Source organism: Hemiscyllium ocellatum, chromosome 2 (assembly GCF_020745735.1).
Source record: "Hemiscyllium ocellatum isolate sHemOce1 chromosome 2, sHemOce1.pat.X.cur, whole genome shotgun sequence".
NCBI lineage: Eukaryota > Metazoa > Chordata > Chondrichthyes > Orectolobiformes > Hemiscylliidae > Hemiscyllium > Hemiscyllium ocellatum.
Genome location: NC_083402.1, coordinates 48,934,522 through 48,955,889, shown reverse-complemented (window position 1 = coordinate 48,955,889; position 21,368 = coordinate 48,934,522). Strand labels below are relative to the sequence as shown.

The following is a 21,368-nucleotide window of genomic DNA, read 5'->3' as shown; positions in this document are numbered from 1 at the left end:
GGAGAACCAGGACAGGGCACGAAAAAGGCTTGGCAGGAAGGATTAGGGTGAACCCAAAGGTATTTGGCACATATGTGAGAAATAAGAGAATGGTCAAGGAGCAGGGAGGACCGATCAGGGATAGCATAGAGAACTTGTGCGTGGAGTCTGAGCAGATAGGGGAAGCCTTAAATGGGTTTTCTGCTTTGGTTTTCACTAAGGAAAGAGACCTTGTTGTGAATGAGAACTTTGAGGAGCTGGGCAACATGCTTGAACTTATCAAGATTGATGAAATTGATGTGCTGGAAATTTTGGCAAACATTAAGATTGATAAGTACCCAGAGCCAAACCAGATTCATCCTAGGTTGCTTTGGAAAGCAAGAAAGGAAGTTGTTAAGCTGCTGATGAAGATCTTTGCCTCTTATTCTCCACAGGAGTCGTACCGGAGGAATGGAGGGAGACAAATAGGGAAATCCCTGGCAATTACACACCAATCAGTCTTACATCTGTGGTCAGCAAGGTTTTGGAAAGAATTCTGAGGGATAGGATTTATGACTATTTGGAAAAGCATAGCGCAATTAAAGGCAATCAGCATGGCTTTGTGAGGGGCAGGTCACGCCTCTCAAATCTCATTGAGTGCTTTGAGATGATGACGAGACAGGTCGACCAAGGTCAAGCAGTGGATGTGGTGTATTTGGACTTCAGCAAGGCATTTGGTAAGGTTCCCCATGGTAGGTTCATTCATAAAGTCAGAAGGTATGGGATACAGGGAGATTTGGCTGTCTGGATTCAGAATTGGATGGCTGACAGAAGGGAGAGAGTGGTTGCAGATGGAAAGTATTCTGCCTAGAGGTTAGTGGTGACCGGTGTCCCGCAGGGCTCTGTTCTTGGGCTTCTGCCCTTTGTAGTTTTTAAAAATGATTTGGAGGAGGAGGTTGAGGGGTGGGTTAGTAAATTTGTCGATGACACAAAGGTTGGAGGTGCTGTTGATAGTATCGTGGGCTATTGCAGGCTGCAGCGTGACATAGGCAGGATGCAGAGCTCGGCTGAGAAATGGCAAACGGAGTTCAATCTGGATAAATGTGAAGTGATGCATTTTGGAAGGTCGAACTTGAATGCTGAATCTAGAATTAAAGACAGGATTCTTGGCAGTGTGGAGGAACAGAGGGATCTTGGTGTTCAAGTGCATAGATCCCTCAAAGTTGCCACTGAGTGGATAGGGTTGTTAAGAAAGCATATGGTGCTTTTGCTTTCATTAACAGGGGGATCGAGTTTAAGAGCCGCGAGGTTTTGCTGCAGCTCTACAAGAGCCTGGTGGGACCACACTTGGAATACTGAGTCCAGTTCTGGTCACCCTACTATAGGAAAGATAGAGCGCCTTTGGAGAGGGTACAAAGGTTTACCAGGATGCTGCCTGGACTGGAGGGCTCATCTTACAAAGAGAGGTTGACTAAGCTCAGACTTTTCTGCTAAAGAGGAGGAGAAAGAGAGGTGACCTGATCAAGGTATACAAGGTAATGAGAGGCATGGATAGAGACAATAGCCAGAGACTTTTCCCCACAGCAGAATTGACTGGCACCAGGTATCATAGTTTTAAGATATTAGGAGGAAGGTATAGAAGAGACGTCAGAGGTAGGTTCTTTACGCAGAGAGTTGTGAATGCATGGAATGCGTTGCCAGCTGTGTGGTGGAATCAGAGTCATGAGGGACATTTAAGTGACTGCTGGGCATGCACATGAACAACAGTGAATTGAGGGGTGCGTAGCTTAGGTTATTTTATTTTAGATTAGGATTAATCCTCGGCATAACATCGTGAGCCGAAGGGCCTGTTCTGTGCTTAACATTTTGATGCTGTATGTCATAAATTTTTAATGGACTGTGATGAAAGAAAGACATTTTTTTTAAAAGTCAAAACGTTTTTTGAAAATATTCTTTCAAGGAATGACGGCCAGGTCAGTATTTATTGCATATCCCTAATTGCCCAAAGGACAGTTAAGAGTCAATTACACGTCTATCTGAAGTCACATTCAGTTCAAACCTCATAAGGATGGCAGACGCCTTTCCCTAACAGGATATCAAATGAACCACATGGGCTCAAACAGTAGATATGATTGCCACTTGATTAGTTTTACATTTCATAATTTTACTGAATTTAAATTTGATCAGCCATGGTAGGATTAGAAGGGCTCATGCCCGAAACGTCGACTCTCCTGCTCCTTGGATGCTGCCTGACCTGCTGCGCTTTTCCAGCAACACATTTTCAGCCCAGGATTAGAAACCTTGCCCTGAGAACCATAGCCTGGGGTTCTGGATTACTAGTCCAGTGACATTACCACTATGCCATTGTCCCATGGAGGAATACAGATTGTACTTGAAAGTATCATAAAATGGTTATCAATGATACTGGAACAATTAGAAATTTCTTGCAACAGGACATTAAAAAGCCTTGTGATACTTAATATGAAAAGACAAGCACTTAAATATTTAAGTATTCTCACCTGCCAAACAGACTGTCATGAACTCCATATACAGTACAAACACTGAGGTCTATTAATCCTTTTGGTTTTGTGGCTCTCTTTTCACTTTCAAAATAGATTAGCTGGGAATCATTCCCTTCCAAAATGAAATACAAGTTTTTCCATCGTTTACCTTTGCCTGAAATAAAAACAAATTTCAGGTCTATAGTTCAGAAAAAAAATTATGGGAGAGGATCAGAAACAGGTGGCTCTTTATTCTGATATTATACACGATTACAGCTCAAATTCATTCTAGAAAGGATGGAATCAATTTCCGTTCTATTTGAAAGAATCCAAATCTCAAAACAGAATGTGAAATTCTTAGGAAGTTATAAATTAAACCCATCTTGCTGTTCAATACCAGATCTAATACTCTGCTCCTGGTTGGCACAATAATGTACTACTACAAGAATTTTTTAAAGGTTATTATTGCCAATCTGACTCACTCCATCTCCATTTGGAATAAAATCACCCATGATTATTGCAGTGGCTTGTTTACATGGTCCATTTATTTATTCCTGCATACTCAACCTTAACGTTTTATTACTATCATGGGTCCATAAACAACCTCTTCCATTTCCTATCTTTCTAAACTGATTTTATATCTTAATCTTTTAAGTTATAGTTATCATTCAAAACTGTATCAGTGTTATACTCAACTAACAGGGCTAGCCCATTACATTTAGCTCATTTTCGGTCTTCCTGAAATGTCAAATAGTCTTCAATATGCAAGTTCCAGCCTTGCAAACAGGACTCTGTAATGGTAATCACATCATTCATATTTAGTTCTATCAATGCAAACAATTCTTCCAATAGGTTGCATATTGTACAGCTTGGATTAGGAGGATTTTATATCAAGTATTTCCTGGATATTCTTACATTATACCTGAGAGATAAACAGAAATTCCCCATTATTTTTCCTATATTGTCCTTTACTTTTCTCATCAATTTTGTTAGTCTTTAAAAGGAGGTTATGATTAATGTAAAAGCAACATACAATACATGCTGGAAATCTAAAATAAAAAGAAATACACCACATATCTGATAGACCTGTGGATAGGAAAATAGCTAATATTTCAGGTCTTGGTCTTGCAACTGATTGTGATTAAGGTATAGTTTCATGACTTGGCACACATGTAGGTTTACATGCTTTTCAGGTCATTTTATGGTGTTCTGTAGTTATGCTAATCAACAGAATATTGCCCAAGCGAAAGAAAGGAGCTAAATCAGCACAAAATTATTAGGTGGTTTGGTTTATAAATTCAACAACGGAAAATTACTTTCTTCCAGTAGCAACCACACAAAAGATCTGAAACCAATTGTTTGATTATGAGGAGGAATCAAATTCAACGATCTCCAAGATAGGTTTCTTACTTTTCTTCCAGAGGTAGCCATCCTTCACTATATTCTTATAAAGTGCATCCTTTGGCTTGCGCCGGATTGTATTGTATATTTCTCTACCATCATACTCATTGAGTACTTGCTCTTGATGCTGAAGAAGATTAAAATCTTTCATTAGCTCAATTATCCAAATAGCAAACCTGAAAGGGTAAAAGTCAACTACAAAATTATGCAATGTCAGAACTAAAATCTGCAGTATAATGGTCATGTTCCTTTGTAATTAAAACAACTACTAATTCGGCTCAACAAAGTTTACTAATACTGGACAACAGGTCGTGATTTATTCATTGATAGTCCACACCTGTCACAACCAAAAACCAAACCTGGATTCATATAAAAAATGTTGCAGTTACACTGCTTTGTCCTGCAAATATAAAAACTCCAAAGGGAAACCACTTAATTGCCCCTTAAACCTAATTTTGATTGGGTGTGAAATTGATATAAAAGAAACAAAGAAAATTCAACAATATAGTTCATTATTAGAACTGACCTTCAGAGAGAAAAAAATAGAACTGACTGCTTTGGTTTAGACCGTATTTTGTTTTAGTTCACATGCCATTATTCGGACTCAAAGCAATCAAAGAAACTTTTGGGTCACCAGCTCCAAATAATACCTTTTCTTATGGACATCCATTAATTACCTAACTACCCAGTTAACAAATACAGTGAAAGAAGATTATCGTTTGTCTTGGGAGACAGCATTCTTAAATAAGTGATAAAGAGGCCGTATGGACTCATTCCACAAAACAGACTTTTAAGGAAAGTGATACATAACAGTATTAAAAAGGGACAGTAAATACAAACAGAGTAACTGGTCAATGGATACTTCTTGCACTGGTGAAATGTTTATAATGGAGTTTGTTGGGAGGGGGCTATTTAAACACTTATTTTCCTTGATATATGTTAATGGCCTGGACCTTAGTGTGCAGGGTATTATTTCAAAGATTGCAGATGACACAAAACTTGTAACAGTTGTGAACTATGAAGAAGAGTGCGTGAAACTCCAGAAGGACCCTGACAAATTAGTGGAGTGGGTGGACACATGACAAATGAGGTTCAATGCAAAAAATTGTGAAGTGATACACTTTAGTTGGAAGAGCATGGAAAGACAGTAGAAAGTAGGCAGTAAAATGCTAAACGGGATGTAGAACAGATCATTGAAAGTGTCAAGACAGATGGAGAGCAGTTAGCAAAGCATAGTTCTCAGCTTTGTCAATAGAGGCATGGAGTACAAGAGCAAGATGTTGAACTTGAGCAGACGTTGAACTTGAGCAGACGTTGAACTTGAGCAAGATACTTGTTGGACTACCTGGAGTAATGTATATATTTGTGGGTGCCATATCATGCATTCGAGAGAGAGTGCAGAAGGAATTTACAAGAATATGAGAAACTTCATTAAGGCAGATTGAAGAGACTGGGACTGTTCTTCATGGATAGAGGATTTCAGAATTATTACCAGGCTGGACAGTGTAAATGGGAAGAAATGTTCTTGTTCTTAAAAGAAAAAAAAAGAATGAGATGGCATAGATTTAAAATGAAGTCTAGGTGAAGCAAAGGTGATGTGAGGGAAGAAAAACTTCACAAAGCGAGTAGTTAGGATTTGGCATGTACTGTCTGGAAATGTGATGGAGACAGATTCAACTGAGGCATTCAAGAGGGCACTGGGATGATTATTTGGTTTGAAATTGTGTGGAAGGATATAAAGAAAAAGCAGGAGACTACCATTATGTAAGAGAAGCAGTCCAAGCATGATGGGCCAAATGGAGTCCTTCTGCACAGTAAGAATTCTGAGATTCATCTAGTGGAGTGAGAAATAATTTACTGTGTAAGAAAATGTCTAGATCTTCAACTTGTGGACGTTCTTTAGACTGTAATTTGTAGTTTGCATCAAGAGAAATCAGCAGGGACAAAGTCTGTTGCAAGCTTTGAGATGGCTTATTTTCAATAGGTGCATTGAAAGAGCAGCTTAATAAAAAAAAAGCTGAAAATGAACCTTCATTTATTGAGTGAGCTAAATCTTTGCGTTGGGAACATATGCAAGTAGCCAAGACAGTGCAAATGGGTTACATTACAGCAAGGGAGTTAAGTCTCTCAAGGAGTTCAGCAAAAAGAGATAGGTGTTTAGTTGACTTTTGCCTCAAGGCAGCAACTCATTATATTAGTTAGTATTTTCAGTCTTAAAAAGTGAAAATAAAGTTTTCAGTTTATGTTGAAGTCTCTTGTCTTCTATCTTTTTGCTTCTTTATTAAAGAGCTGGTTATGCATAAGAATGTCAGTAATGCATTAAAAAGGGAAATAATTCATTGGAGGGCAAAGAGCAGGGATACTAGAGCGATTTCCAATAATTACTTAACTAAATGCAATAGTGATGTGGCAGGTCACACGATGTAGCTGTAGTACACGGGACCTGTTGGATACCAAAATGATTCAACCCTAACCCTTATTTGCAGCTGCAGCAACTTTGGATCAGAGTCGAGGATAGGAGTCTAAGCTGAAGATGTCAGTGAGGGAGCGAGCTACCTGGAAACTTTGGTCCAAGCAGCAGTCACACTTATTAAATTAAGTCATTCAATCTGTAATCACAGATAGGTGTGTGTTATTATAATGAGGCACGCATGGGGACCCAAGGAACAACTCTTATGGATGAAAATGGAAACTGGGAGGGACCTGATCACAACACCATGCTACAGGGAGCCAATCAATGCAGGGGAGAAAATAACAACGTAAAGTAGGTAGGTGTAAAGTATAATTAAATACTGTTCTCTGCAACTATGAATGGGAGCACTGAATGATACGTGGTCAGCCTCGTATCAGGGTTAAATTACATAGTCTTGGTTTTGGAGAAGAACTTAGAGCATAAAGAGGGGAATCGAGTTGTTATCCACATTGGTACTAGCAACAGTAATAGGACTGGAAAAGAAGATCTGCAGAAAGATTTTGAACATAAAAGATAAACTAAACTACAGAACTCTTAGATGATAATCTCAGGATTATGACCTTATGACTGGCATAAGGTAAATAAACTAAGATTTAAATGCAGGGCTGAACTTTTGATGTGACAGAAAAGAACATCAGTTCATGGGGTACTGACACCAGTGATAACGTAGAAGGGAGCTGTTCTTGTTGGATGGATCATTTGAACTGTGCTAGGACCACTGCCTTGGGAAATTCAATAACTCAAGCCTTGGTTGGGCTTTAAATCTTTGGGGTTGGGGTGTGAAAGGAAGGAGAACATGAGGATATGGGCTTGCAAAACAAAGATGCAGCAGCATTGCAAGGTACCTATTTTGATAGTGATACCCAGAGTAGAACAGAAAGGGTCAGAGAATACAAGCATGATAAATGTGAAGCAAACAAGATCAACAGGAGGTACAAAAAGAGCAAAATTATTGGCTATTTAGTTGAATGTATGTAGTTTTTGAAACAAAATAAATGCACTAACAGCAGGGATAAAGGTAAAATTTAGTAGTTTTGTGGTCTTTAAAGATTCATGGTCACAAGCAAATCAAAGCTGGGAATTGAGCAGAGTAGAGACCTTTTTAAAGCACAGATAGAAAGGAAAAAAGTGGAGGACTGACCTTGTTAGTACAAGAAAAGAAACAGAATATAGGAGAAGACCATTCAACTCTTCGAGCCTGCTCTACCATCCAAATGGATCATAGCTGATCTGAATTTCCTCAAGCCCATTTTCCTGCATTTTTCCCATCACCCTTAATTCCCCTACTGATCAAAAATCTACCTACTTCAGCCTTATAATTATGCGCAAGGACACTGTCCCCAGAGCTCTCAGTAGCAAGAAGTTCAAAAGACAACTCCCAGAAGAAATTCCTCCTCATCTCAGTCTTAAATTGGTACTTCTTCATTCTGAGACAACGTGCCCTAGTCCAAGAGGGGCAACATACACAGCATTTATCCTGTCTAGCCCTTTAAGATTTACCAGAATGCTGCCTGGGTTGCAAAGATTCAGTTATAAAGAGAGATTGGGCAGACTGGGTTTTTTTTCCCTTTACAGCAGAGGAGATTCAGAGGGGTCAGGACTGAGATGTATAAAATTGTGAGGGATACAGATAAGACAGACATAAAGAAAGTTTTTCACTTGATAGAGGAATAGATGACCGGAGGGCATAGATTTAAAAGGTATGGGGTAGAAGGTTTAGAGGAGATGTGAGGCAACAGTTTTCATTCAGAGGACTGTGAGAGTCTATAACTCACTGCCTACAAGGGTGGTGAGAGGCAGAAACCTTCATAACATGTAATTTAGATGTGCCCTTACAATACTAAAGGCACAGAAGGTTTTGGCCCAAGTGCTGTAAAATGCGATTAGAGTTGTTACGTGACTATTTTTGACTAGCACAGATGTAATGGGTCAAACAGCATTTTTCTGTACTTTGGATCTCTGACTGTTGCTATAAAGGCCTCCATATCATTTATCCACATCACTGCCTATCGCAACTGCATGTTTACTTTTAGTGACTAGTGTAAAAGGTCACTCAGGTCTGGTCGCACCTCCTCTTGTCATTCAGATAATAATCTGCCTGCCTATTTTTGCTTACATTTATCCACATTAATCTGCATCTTCCATGCAACAGCCCACTTATTAAACTTGCCCGAATCATACTGAAACTTCTCTGCATCCTCCTTAAAGCATACACTCCCACCCAGTTCTGTGTCATCTGTAATCTTTGAAATACAATATGCAGTTTCCTCATCTAATTAGTAGTTATTGCAAAGAGCATTGATCACTGTGGTACCTGACTGGTCACTGCTTGCCACTCCAAAAAGACCCATTTATTCCTATTCATTGCTTCTTGTCCGCCAACATGTTCTCAATTTGTTCCTGTACACAATCTCATGAGTTTTCATTTTGCATACTAATGTATCAGTGGGACCTCATCTAAAGCCTTCTGAAATTCAAACAAATCAGATGCACTGACTCCCCCTTATCTATGCTCCTGGTTCCATCCCATCCTCAAACAAACCCAGATTTGTCAAACACATCTTTTCCTTCATTAAGCCATGTTCATTCTATACTAGACGATTGTTTAACTAAAAGAAGACAGGTTGTTGTGATTAAGGAGGCATTTTCAGTATATGAAACTGTAAGTTGTGATCACAGGGATCAGTCCTGGGGACAAAGTTATGTCAAATATGTATGAATGACTTCTGTCACCCAAATCAATGTATTATCGCCAAGTTTGCAGATGACATAAAAATAGGGAGGGCAAGTAATGAGGATAACTTAAGGAGTCTACAGATGATATAGGCAGGAGTAGACAAAAACTTAACAGACAGTATATAAAGGGTGATGTTATGCACTTTGGCAAGAAGAATAGAAGAGTGAATATTATATAAATGGGAAAAGACTGCAGAAAACTACAGCAAAGAGTGAATTAGGGGCCAAACCTCAAAAGGTTCTGGTCATTCCCATGTATGGAGGCTTTTCTAATGAGGAGTGGGTGAGCAGATTGGGTTTGACCTCACCGGAGTTTATACCTTATTGAAATTTAGAACATTCTTATGGACTAGGCAAACATTCTTATGGACTAGGCAGATGCTGAAGGTTTGTTTCATCTTTTGAGAGTCTAGAAACAGAGGACATAATCTCAGAATAAGGCAACACCTATTTAAGATGGAGATAAGTAGCAATATTTTCTCTCAGAGTGATGAATCTGTGGAATTCTTTTACCATTGAGGGCTGTCAAAGCTGGGTCATGAAGTATGTTCAAGGCTGAGACTGACAGACTTCTTAGTAGTAAGGGAACCAAAGGTTTCAGGGCAAAGGCAGCAAAATAGAGCTGAAGATCATCAGATTAACGTGGTCACATTTAATGGCAGAGTGGACTCAATGGGCCAAATGGCCTACATCTGTTCCTACATCTTATCTGTGGAAATTATAGCATTATAGCAAGTGTGAACATTATCATGAAATGTATATTAATTTCTACAAGCAAACATTTCTTCGAAACTCTTAGAACCAAAAACTTGCATTTTCACAGGTACCCATCACACTAAAACTATGCCCTTCCTCTGGAGAAACTTTATGATACAAATTTGGATTCTGTCTAGCTGGATTACGTTCACATATGCCATAGTCTGAAATCTGTAGATTAACATATATATTTGCAATGGTCAGCAAAATAATAAAAATACAAAGAACATGTAAAAATAAATGGGAGTACTTCAGAAACAACAAAGATACATTGGAACAGTGAATGAATCACACTAAGTTTGCCCTCTGCACATTTAAAGAAGTCATTGAAAAAGCCAAACATCTATACTTTAAGAATTTAAAATCATGTGATGAATTTTGTAATAATGCTTTCTTTGGACAGATTGCAACTCACCTGCAAGGGGACAGGATCTATGAGGTAATAACCTTCAACAATCTGCTCCTTCCTATAGTGCTCAATGATTTCCTCTATACTGGAATAAAATGTGTACATATTTTTAAATAGATCATCAATATCATAAGCAATGAACTGTCTATATTTAAAAGACTCAACTGACTAATAGGCTAAATACATGTAATTCTTTTTCAGACTCTGCAATAGAATATGATGCCTGTCGAAAGTTTTCAAGGTGAAATTGTACGTGCACAATATTGTAACATGAAAATAGTCAAGTATTTCAATCTTAAGAGCTACCAAACATTATATATTGCAATCAAGTACACAGCAGGAACAAACATTAACAAAGTAGCTTGAACCACTAATTTTTTGAATTGATTATCTCAAAAAATCTGTTAACTATGACAGCATATGGATTAATTTCGCCACTACTAAAATCTATGCCCAGAAATGGAGTATAAACTGAGGGCAGCTTACCATGACCTTCTTAAGGGAAACTACAGATGGGCAATAAATGTTAGCCAGCCAACGACCTCCCCACATCTCATGAGTGAATAAAATGCTTTGTGTCAATACCAGGATCAGTGAGCACTGGCAATATCAAAGGCTGCACTGGAGTAAGGGAAACGACAGATACCGCAAAACCTACAGGAAGTCTCATTGGCGATGCTGAGGTAGGAAGGACCTGAAAACGAGGCTTTCCTCACCTACATTCACTGACATAAGTTATTAATATGGTATTCTTCACCTGCGTAAGGTAGGGGGTTTGTGTATATATGTGTGCGCGCGTGCGAGAGTGAGAGCGCGAACAAGAGAGCGAGACAGCATGAGATGCAAGATGAGAGATTCAGTGAGTGCAAGAGAAAGAGAGCGCGAGCATGTGAGAGACAGAGAGACAGAGAGACAGAGAGACAGAGACGTCAGTGGACACACTGCAGTGTATTGCATTGTTTTCCACCCCACCCATGTCCATATTACCTAAAAGAGAACTGTCGCAACTGTTAATTGAAACAACAGGAATGCTGCATATCAAAATATTCACTTCAATATACTTTGAGGTGTGATATGTATAAACATGAACGTTTATGAAATTCAACCATTTAGTATTAAAATCATCCAACAGTCACAGCAGTCATTGCAATGGCATTCACTACACTTCACTCCCACATAGTTCCTGAACATTTGTAGCCATGTGTTGGAAGCTGTAACCTTGGGGGTAAACAAAGAATTCAGTAACTCAGTGACTTCAACTTCTCCTAATTCTCACATAGCGGAGTATTCCATTGTTAAAAAATTTTAAACTGTTTTCTCTCTTTTGCCCACCCCAGTGACCTGACACCATCTTCTCCATGTCAGCTCCACCTCCTATACCGTCCTGGTCTGGGGGAACAACCCCTGTGATTGTGGAGCATCAGAGGTTTTGTCCATTCAACTTACAGGAGTAACTGTTCTCAGATTGTGAATCCCCATGACTGAATTTTCCAAGCAACTTTCAGAGATAAATTTGCCCACTGTATTTGGAGCATTAGTCCGTAAAGAAAAGAGGCTGGTAGGCAAGGTCAGTCAGGAGGAAGGATCATGACATTGGGAAATCCTCCAGCTCTTGTGGGCAGCACAGTGGCTCAGTGGTTGGCACTGCTGCTTCACAGCACCAGGGAACCTGGTTCAATTCCTGCCTTGGGTAACTGTCTGTGTGGAGTTTGCACATTCTCCCCATGTCTGCGTGGGTTTCCTCCCACAGTCCAAAGGTGATCAGGTTAGGTGCTAAATTGCCCGTAGTGTTAGCTGCATTGGTCAGGATAAATGTAGGGGAGTGGGTCTGGGTGGCTTGCTCTTCAGATGGTTGGTGCGGACTAGTTGGGCCAAAGGGCCCGTTTCCACACTGTAGGTAATCTAATCTAATCTAATCCCATCCCATTTTCTGTCTCTAAGATTAAAGTTCAGCTGATAGTTCCTGTAAATCCTTTGAGATATTTGGCAAGATCTAAACTATCTGTACCTCATTGCTATAATTCCTCTGGATTTAGGCAATTCTTTGAAGTAGGAAAGCAGATCACAGGACTGAAAAAGGTTTGTTCTAATAGATTTAGGAACATGGGTCATAAGAACATGAATAGGCATTTGAGTGAAACATGCTCCATCAATCAATATTATCATGACCAATCACCCACTTTAATGCTTTTCTTCCCCTATGCTATCCTCATATTCCTTCATGTCCATTGAGAGTAGATATCAATCTCTAAGCCTGATCAATGACAAACCTTCCACAGCCCTTTGGGGCACAGAATTCCAAAGACTCACAACCTTGAGTAAAAAGAAATAATATCCTCATCCTGGTCCTAGAAGGCTTCCCCATTATTTTGGTATCGTGCCTGGTTCGACATTGCACTATAAGAGGTAACATCTTAACTGTATCTAATCTGTATATCTGCTCAAATATTTTGTAGAGATTAATGAAATTACCTCTCACTTTTTGAAATGCTAGAGAATGCAGGCCCAATTTTCCCAATCTCTCTTGGTAGGCCAATCTGATCATTGGGATCAGACCTGCTGAAAGTTCAGTGCACTCCCTCAATTGCACTAACTAATTTCTAAGTAAGGGGTGCAGTTGAAGACTTTTCTACTCTTGTATTGTGTGAAAGGCTAACATATTCCTAACCTTTTGCTGCACTTGCACATTAGTCTTCAGCAACTTATTGACAAGGACACCTTGGTTCCTTGTACATTTACACTTTCTACATTTTTTACCATTTAAGTAAAATTTCATATCCATTCCTCTTACCAAAGTGGATAACCTCACAATTTTACACATTATATTCCATGTTCTTCCATGTTCTTACTAACTCATTTAACTTATCAAAATCCTCTTTAAGCCACTCTGCATCATCACAATACACATTCCAACCCAGCTTTGACTGAGCCAAGAATGTGGAAATACAGGTGATTGCCTGTTTCTGCGGGTAGTACGCAGATGTCTGAAACTGTGGATAGTAGCAAACCCTACCATTTAAATGGGACGTTCCCTCCCAGCAGCCTTCGAATTATTTCTGGAAGGTTCCATGTGATATTTTCGGGCCACGGGAAACCATGGATAACTGAAACCGCGGAAACTGAATCCGCGGACACAGGGGTTCTACTGCATTACATTTGGTTCCAACATTCAGATGACTGTCATATATGTGAACACCTGGAGCGAAAGTACTGATCCTTGCAGAACCACACATTCGTCACAATACAAAATTTATACATTTATTCCTGCTCTTTTTATTGCCCATGAAACTAACCTTAACTCCATGCAAGTACATTTCTCTTAATTTTGCTAACAGTCTTCTGCAGATGACTTCAAACGTTTGCTGAAAATTGAAATACACTGTTCCATTGCTGGTCGCTAATACTCAGTCACAGATGTACAGCATGGAAACAGACCCTTCGGTCCAACTCGTCCATGATGACCAAATATCCCAACCTAATCTAGTTCCATTTGCCAGCACGTGGCCCATATCACTCTAAACCCTCCCTATTCATATATCCATCCAGATGCCTTTTAAAAGTTGCAACTGCACCAGCCTCCATCACTTCCTCTGACAGCTCATTCCATACAAACTACCACCTCTGCATGAAAGAGTTGCCCCAAGGTCACTTTTATATCTTTGCTCTCTCACCCTAAACCTATGCCCACTTGTTGTGAACTCCCCCCAAACCAGGGAAAAGACTTGGTCTATTTATCCTATCCATGCCCCTTATGATTTTATAATCCTCTTTGAGGTCAGCCCTCGAGCTCTAGAGAAAACAGCCTCAGCCTGTTCAACCTCTGCAGAGAGCTCAAATCCTCAAACCCTGGCAATATCCTTGTATTTTTTTTCTGAACCCTTTCAAGTTTCACAACATCTTTCCAATAAGAAGGAGACCAGAATTGCACACAAAATTCTAAAAGTGGCGGAACCAATGCCTTGTACAGCCGCAGCATGACTTCCCAACTCCTATCTTCAATGATCTGACCAATAAAAGAGAGCATACCAAACGCCTTCTTCACTATACTAACTACCTGCGACTCCACTTTCAAGGAGCTATGAACCTGCACTCCAAGGTCATTTTGTTCAGCCACACTCCCAACGACCTTACCATTAAGTGCATAAGTCCTGCTAAGATTTGTTTTCCCAAAATGCAGCACCTTATATTTACCCAAATTAAACTCCATCTGCCTCTCCTCAGCCCATTGGCTCATCTAATCAACATCATGTTGTAATTGGAGGTAACCTTCTTCGCTGTTGACCTCCAATTTTGGTGTCATCTGCAAACTTACTATCTATACCTCTTAAGCTCACATCCAAATCATTTATATAAAATGACGAAAAGTAGAGGACCCAGCAGCAATTCGTGTGGTACTCCACTGGCCACAGGCCTTCCAGTCAGAAAAACAACCCTCTACCACCACCCTTTGTCTTCTACCTTCGAGCCAGTTCTGCATCCAAGTGGCTAGTTTTCTCTGTTAACCTTGCTAACCAGTCTCCCATGGGGAATCTTCTTGCATGCCTTACTGAAGTCCATATAGATCACGTCCACAGCTCTGCCCTCATCAATCCTCTGTGTTACTTTTTCAAAAAACTCAATGAAGTTTGTGAGACATGATTTCCCATGCACAAAGCCATGTTGACTATCTCTAATCAGTCCTTGCCTTTTCAAATACAGATAAATCCTGTCCCTCAGGATTCTCTCCAGCAACTTACCCACCAGTGATGTCAAACTCACTGCTCTATAGTTCCCTGGCTTGACCTTACCACTTTTCTAACATAATGGTACCAAGTTAGCCAACCTCCAGTCTTCTAGCACCTCGTCTGTGACTATCGATGATACAAATATCTCAGTAAGAGGCTCAGCAATCACTTCCCTAGCAGAGTTATAGAGTACACCAGATCAGGTCCTGGAATTTATTCACCTTTATGCGTTTCAAGGCATCTAACACATCATCTTCTGTAACATCGATCTTTTTCGAGATTTCACCATCTAATTCTCCACATTCTACATTTTCCATGCACTTCTCCACAGTAAACACAGATGCAAAATACTCATTTAGCAAATCCCCCATCTCCTGCAGCTCCACACAAAGGCTACCTTGCTGATCTTTTGAGAGGCACTATTCTCTCCTTAGTTATCCTTTCGTCCTTAATGTATTTGTAAAAACCCTTTGGATTCTCCTTAACCCCATTTGCCAAAGCTATCTCATGTCCCCTTTCTGCCCTCCTGATTTCCCTCTGAAGTATACTATCACTACCTTTATACTCTAAGGATGCATTCTATCTTTCCTGTCTATACCTGACATATGCTTCCTCCTTTTTCTTAACTAAACCTTCAATTTCTCTCATCATCCAGTACTCCCGATACCTACCAGCCTTTCCTCTCACTCTAACAGGAATATACTTTCTCGAAACTCTCATTATCTCATTTCTGAAGGCTTCCCATTTTCCAGCCATCCCTTTACCTCCGAACATTGGCACCCAATCAGCTTTTACAAGTTCTTGCGTAATACTGTCAAAATTAGCCTTCCTCCAATTTAGAACTTCAACTGTTAGATCTAGTCTATCCTTTTCCATTACTATTTTAGAACTAATAGAATTATGGTTACTGCCCCCCAAAGTGCTCCCCCACTGACACCTCAGTCACCTGCCCTGCCTTAGTTCCTAAAAGGTAGGTCAAGTCTTGCACCTTCTCTAGTATGTACATCCACATACTGACTCAGAAAATGTTCTTGTCGACTTTTAACATTCCTCTCCATCTAAACCCTTAACACTATGGCAGTCCCAGTCTATGTTTCTAAAGTTTAAATCTCCTACTATAACCACCCTATTATTCTTACAAATAAGTGAATTGTCCTTACAAATCTGTTTCTCAATTTCCTGCTAACTATTAGAGGGTCTATAATACAACCCTAATAAGGCAATGATCATCCCTTTCTTATTCCTCAGTTCAATCCAAATAACCTCCTTGGATGTATTTCTGGGAATATCCTCCCTAAATACAGCTGTAATGCTATCCCTTATCATAAACGTCACTCACCCTCCTCTTGCCTCTCTTTCTATCCTTCCTGTAGCATTTGTATCCTGGAACATTAAGCTGCCAGTCCTATCCATCCCTGAGCCACGTCTCTGTAATTGCTATAATATCCCAATCCCATGTTCCTATCATGTCCTAAGTTCATCTGCTTTCCCTGTTATGCTTCTTGTACTGAAATAGATGCAGTTTAATTTATCAATCCTACCTTATTCTCTGCTTTGCTCCTGCCTGCTCTGACTATTTGACTTGCTTCTTTTCTCAAGTGTACGAGTCTTTCCTCAGTATCTCCCTGGATCCCACTACCCCCCTTTACTAGTTTAAATCCTCCTGAGTAGCTCTAGCAAATCTCCCTGCCAGTATATTAGTACACTTCTAATTCAGTTGCAAACCATCCTTCTTGCACAGGTCACTTCTACCCAGAGAGAGATTTCAATGATCCAAAAATGTGGATCTCCCATACACCAGCTCTTCAGCCACGCATTTATCTGCTCTATCCTCCTATTCCTACTCTCACTAGCTCATAGCACCGACAGCAATCCAGATATTACTACCATTGAGGACCTCCTTTTTTAAATTCCTGTCTAACTTTCTATATTTTCTCTTCAGATTCACATGCTTTTCCCTTCCCATGTCATTAGTACCAATGTGTACAATGACCTCTTGCTGGTCCCTCTCCCCTTTGAGTACATTCTGCGCCTTCAGATATCCTTGATCCTGGCACCAGGGAGGCAACATACCATTCTGATTTTTCACTGCTGGCCACAGAAACATCTGTCTGTGCCCCTGACTAGACAGTCCCCTAACATGAGCGATCATTTGGAACCTGATGTACATTACATTACAGCCAGTCTTGATGCCAGAAACTTGGCTGTTCGTGCTACATTCCCCTTAAGTCCATCACCCCCTACATTTTCCAAAACAGCATACTTGTTTGAAATGGGGATAGCCACAGAAGACTCCTGTACTGCCTGCTTAGCTTTCTTGGAGTTAACCCATCTACCTGACTGTATCTGCGGTTCTTCTCCCTTCCTATAACTGCCAACTATCATACCCCCTAGCTCTTGTAAATTCCACATTACCTCTAACTGTTGCTCGAACTGATCCATTCGATCTGGCAGGATTCCAAGCAACATTTATTGCAGATATAATCCTCAGTAACCCTTAAACTCTCCTGAAACTCCCACATCCAACAAGAAGAGCATATCACTAAACTAAAGGCTATTTTGCTCCTTCCAATCTACAGACCCAGAAAATAGCACTGTCTTATCGCTCTATAAAACATCACTCCAGATTAACTTAATACTTATGGCTTATATTTTTAAAATGTAATCAAGAGACAGATCCCAATAAAAACATAATCAAGAAAGAACCCACTCTACTTATTATTGTAGAGTTACAGCAAGGCGATAATTAAAACTATTTTCCTTTCTCTTTCTGAGCTGTGACCTCTCCCAAACAGGTCCCTCCAAGATCAGTTGTGAATTTCGCTGTTTATTAAGTTTTCCTTGATACACTCCAATGTCCACTGATACATGAATTCAAACAGTTAAGGCAGTCACTGCACAGATTCACTGCTGTGTCAGATAGCAGTTTGGTTTTCTTTCTGTCTCTCTCTCTCCCTTACAGACCATGTGCTTGTGCCTTTGTCGGTCCTTCTCCCTTTCAAAAGTGCTATTTTTTTTTTACTTTTTTTTCCCAAAGTTCCAAAACAATTGCAACAGCACATAAAACAGTAATTGCTGCTCCTGGAATTCGAGGAAATCATCCCCAACACCAAAAATACCTCAGAAAAGGAGCAGCCTATTGCTGTCAGAAATTTTTCCCATCCTCCATCTTTGATTACCTAGAATCCTCATGAGCAGCTATCATTCTCCTAGACCTACTGTTATCCACTCCTTTGTCTGTCTAACTGTTCTTCTCCCTTTTTGTGCTCTATCTCCACCCATCATTTACTCCTTATGCCCTGTCCCCACCCTCTCCTACATAAAAACCAACTACCCGAGCTACCATCAGATCTGAAAAAGGGTTGCTGGACCTGAAATGTTAACTCTGGTTTGTCTCCACAGATGCTGCCAGATCTGTTGATATTTTCCAACAATTTCAGTTTTAACTCCCTTGATCAATTCTTTGGGTAACATCCTGAAGAAACTTCACCAGTTCGCGAAACACAACTTTTCACTCTCAAATTTACATTGACTATAGCAAGTTAGATCATTATCATCCTTGCCGGTTTATCACAGATTTTTATTATAGTTTTAGCATTTTCTGTACTACTGTTATAAAGTTATGGTCTGTAGTTTGCCAGTTTTTCTCTCTCCCTCCCCTTTTTTTTAAAATCAGTGGAGTGACATTTGGTATCTTCTAACCTACGGGAGCCATTGCAGAATCTAACCAAAGCATTCAATATTTCCACAACTACTTCTTTCAACATTCTCAGCTATAGACTATCAAGTCCCAATGACCTATTAGCCTTCAGTCCCATTAATTTCACCAACACATTATTAATACATTATTTCCAACCATTTCCCATTCTGCCTCGTGCTTGAGACCTATAATTCTGATATATTGCATCTTCCTCAGTGAAGTCAGAGATAATGTAATAATTCACCTTCTCTGCCATTTTACTATCCCCCATTATAGATTCTCCCGATTGCCTGTCTGTAAAAGGACACATTTATCCGAGCAAAAATTCCCTTTATACATACCAATAAAAGCACCAACAGTCCACTTTAACTTTTTTTAGCTAACTTTCATTAATTTTCTATTCCCGCTTTGTTGATCAGTTTCTTGATTTTCTTTTTTTTATATACTCTAAAATCCTCCCTTTCCTCAGCTTTACCATTATTTCGAGTAACATTATAAGCCTTTTCTTTTAAGGCCTACATAATCCGTAATGTCTTGAAGGGGCAGGGGTTTGAGCACAACTGACCAAACCAGCAAAATACAAAGATTAAAAGGAAATTTATTATTTTGGAGTTTCCCATATATAAAAAAATACATTCTGGTCAGTCAGGACCCACCCGCGAAACTGACCATATTGCTAGCTTGACATAGTAAGCTCACACCAATTATGCAATTAGGTAAAGCAGCTATGCACACCTTTTAAATATTTTCACTCAAATAACTGATTTAAAAAGTTGTTATATTATATTGTTTGTAAAGGAATAGCAACTATATTTTATACAGTGTTGTCCACAGCACTATATTTAACTGCTGCACTGTACCACGTGCCAAGCAATAGTACTCCCTATATGGAGAACTCAAAGAAATGTGAAGCTCCAGTATTTTGAGTCTTATTTTCAACTTATCGAAACCAGAAGACATCCTGCTGTTACCGTGTTTTTTTGTGATTAAGATTGAAGTACTAAATTGATCTAATTTAAAAAAAACAGATGAATTTGCTGCAGAGACAGAAAACTGGCTGAATCATGCAATAACAAAGTATTTATTACTGCAGCAATGATCATGCAGCCACAGCCATAGCAAAATGGAAGCCCAGTGATGTCATAGAGACATTGAAAAAAGTAAAAGTGCAAGCTGACACTTTCTTAAAAAACATACTGGAAATGAGGGAAGTGTCAGCTACTTTTTTTGTGGGCAGGTAAGAAAGGATTAAATCTGTTTACAAGCTGAGTGATGGGGGGGGGGGGGGGGGGGGGGGGGGTTTACAGTAAAAGCCCAGAAAAAAAATTCAGAAAATTTAGTACACACTTCCACTGAAAGTCAAATCATCAGATTCACTGATATGAATTTTAAAGACTGAGAAGGAACCAGATGAGCTCCTTGACAATTTTTAAGCATGACTGAAAAATACAGCCAGTGATGTAATCTCAAGGTAACATGTCAGAGAATTCCATATACCCGGTAGCACAAAATGATTTGTTTGGAAAAGAGAGTCTCACAATTATTTAAGCTTTTGAGTTCATGAAGCCATAAGCAGCCAAATGAAGATGCTGTTTCCTCAAATGTTCAGCCATCAGTTAAGTCAAGAGGGTTGTTGCAATGAAACAACAAAATAAAAACTTATTTTTTCTCTGTGGTGTGAATTATGAGGGGTGGATCACCATGAATTCAGATATAAAAGAACATATCCCATATATAAATCAGACTCTAGTGTGTGAGAAACCACATTAACTGGAAAAAGACATGCTGAAAGAAGAAATTTGATTAAAGTGCAGCTATCTAGTGCAAACTAACAGGGAAATTGTGAAGGTAAAAAAAACCAAAACACACGCAACTTGGAAGATGTCAGTAAGTTCAGGAACACAACAGACATAGGACAATACAAATGCATGAAATTTCTGGATACAACAGTTTCCACAGAAACACAGATAATTACACAGTAATATCATTCCACACAGAAGAGACATTTGGAACGATATTAATCAACAGCATATAATACTACATAGCCTCTACAAAGACAGAAAATATTTTGCAATACCGTATTTTCTTACTAAAAATACTCATAGGGACAATTCCTAAATAATTCACATCTTACGGAAGCAATTGGGAAATGATAGGAAGCAGTAAGAGGGCCAGTATACTCAAGAAACCGGTTGTGATCTGAATGCTCCACATCTTATTGAAAAGTATTCCAAGTCAGAAACAAGGAGAATCTGAACCAAACTAATTTCGATAAAATGGCGGTATGTTTAGAAGTCTTTTGGTTAGATTGTTATATTATTATCACTATTAAGACAGCAAAGAAATCAATAATTCAACCTCCATGTAAAGCGTAAATATAATTAATAGGAATATTTGAAAGAGATCTCTAATAAGTTACAAATTGGGTAAGTGGACTGGCATCAATTTGCTGATGATTGTGAGTGGACTGAGTGTGGTAATCCCCCACCCCCATTCATCTATTGTACTCTTTGCTACCTTCTCCACCAACCCCCCTCCCCACCCCCTCAACTCCCACCATTTATCTCTACACCCTGGAGGCTCCCTGCCTCCATTCCTGATGAAGGGCTTTTGCCCAAAACGTCAATTTTCCTGTTCCTCGGATGCTGCCTGACCTGCTGTGCCTTTCCAGCACAACTCTAATCTAAACTCTTGTTTCCAGCATCTGCAG

At 39.5% G+C, this 21,368-nt stretch overlaps 1 protein-coding gene across 2 annotated transcripts in view; it reads right to left on the bottom strand.

The window, feature by feature from the left end:
* Window positions 1–21,368, bottom strand: part of rasa1a (RAS p21 protein activator (GTPase activating protein) 1a) — a 191,209-nt gene that overhangs the window by 91,780 nt on the left and 78,061 nt on the right. For both annotated transcript variants that reach the window (XM_060836608.1, XM_060836609.1), the window contains exons 9-11: window positions 10,241–10,319; window positions 3,870–3,987; window positions 2,478–2,634 (exon numbers count right to left, since the gene is read on the bottom strand). In XM_060836608.1, coding sequence (XP_060692591.1) covers window positions 2,478–2,634; window positions 3,870–3,987; window positions 10,241–10,319 — 354 coding nt within the window. The remainder of the gene's footprint in view (window positions 1–2,477; window positions 2,635–3,869; window positions 3,988–10,240; window positions 10,320–21,368) is intronic.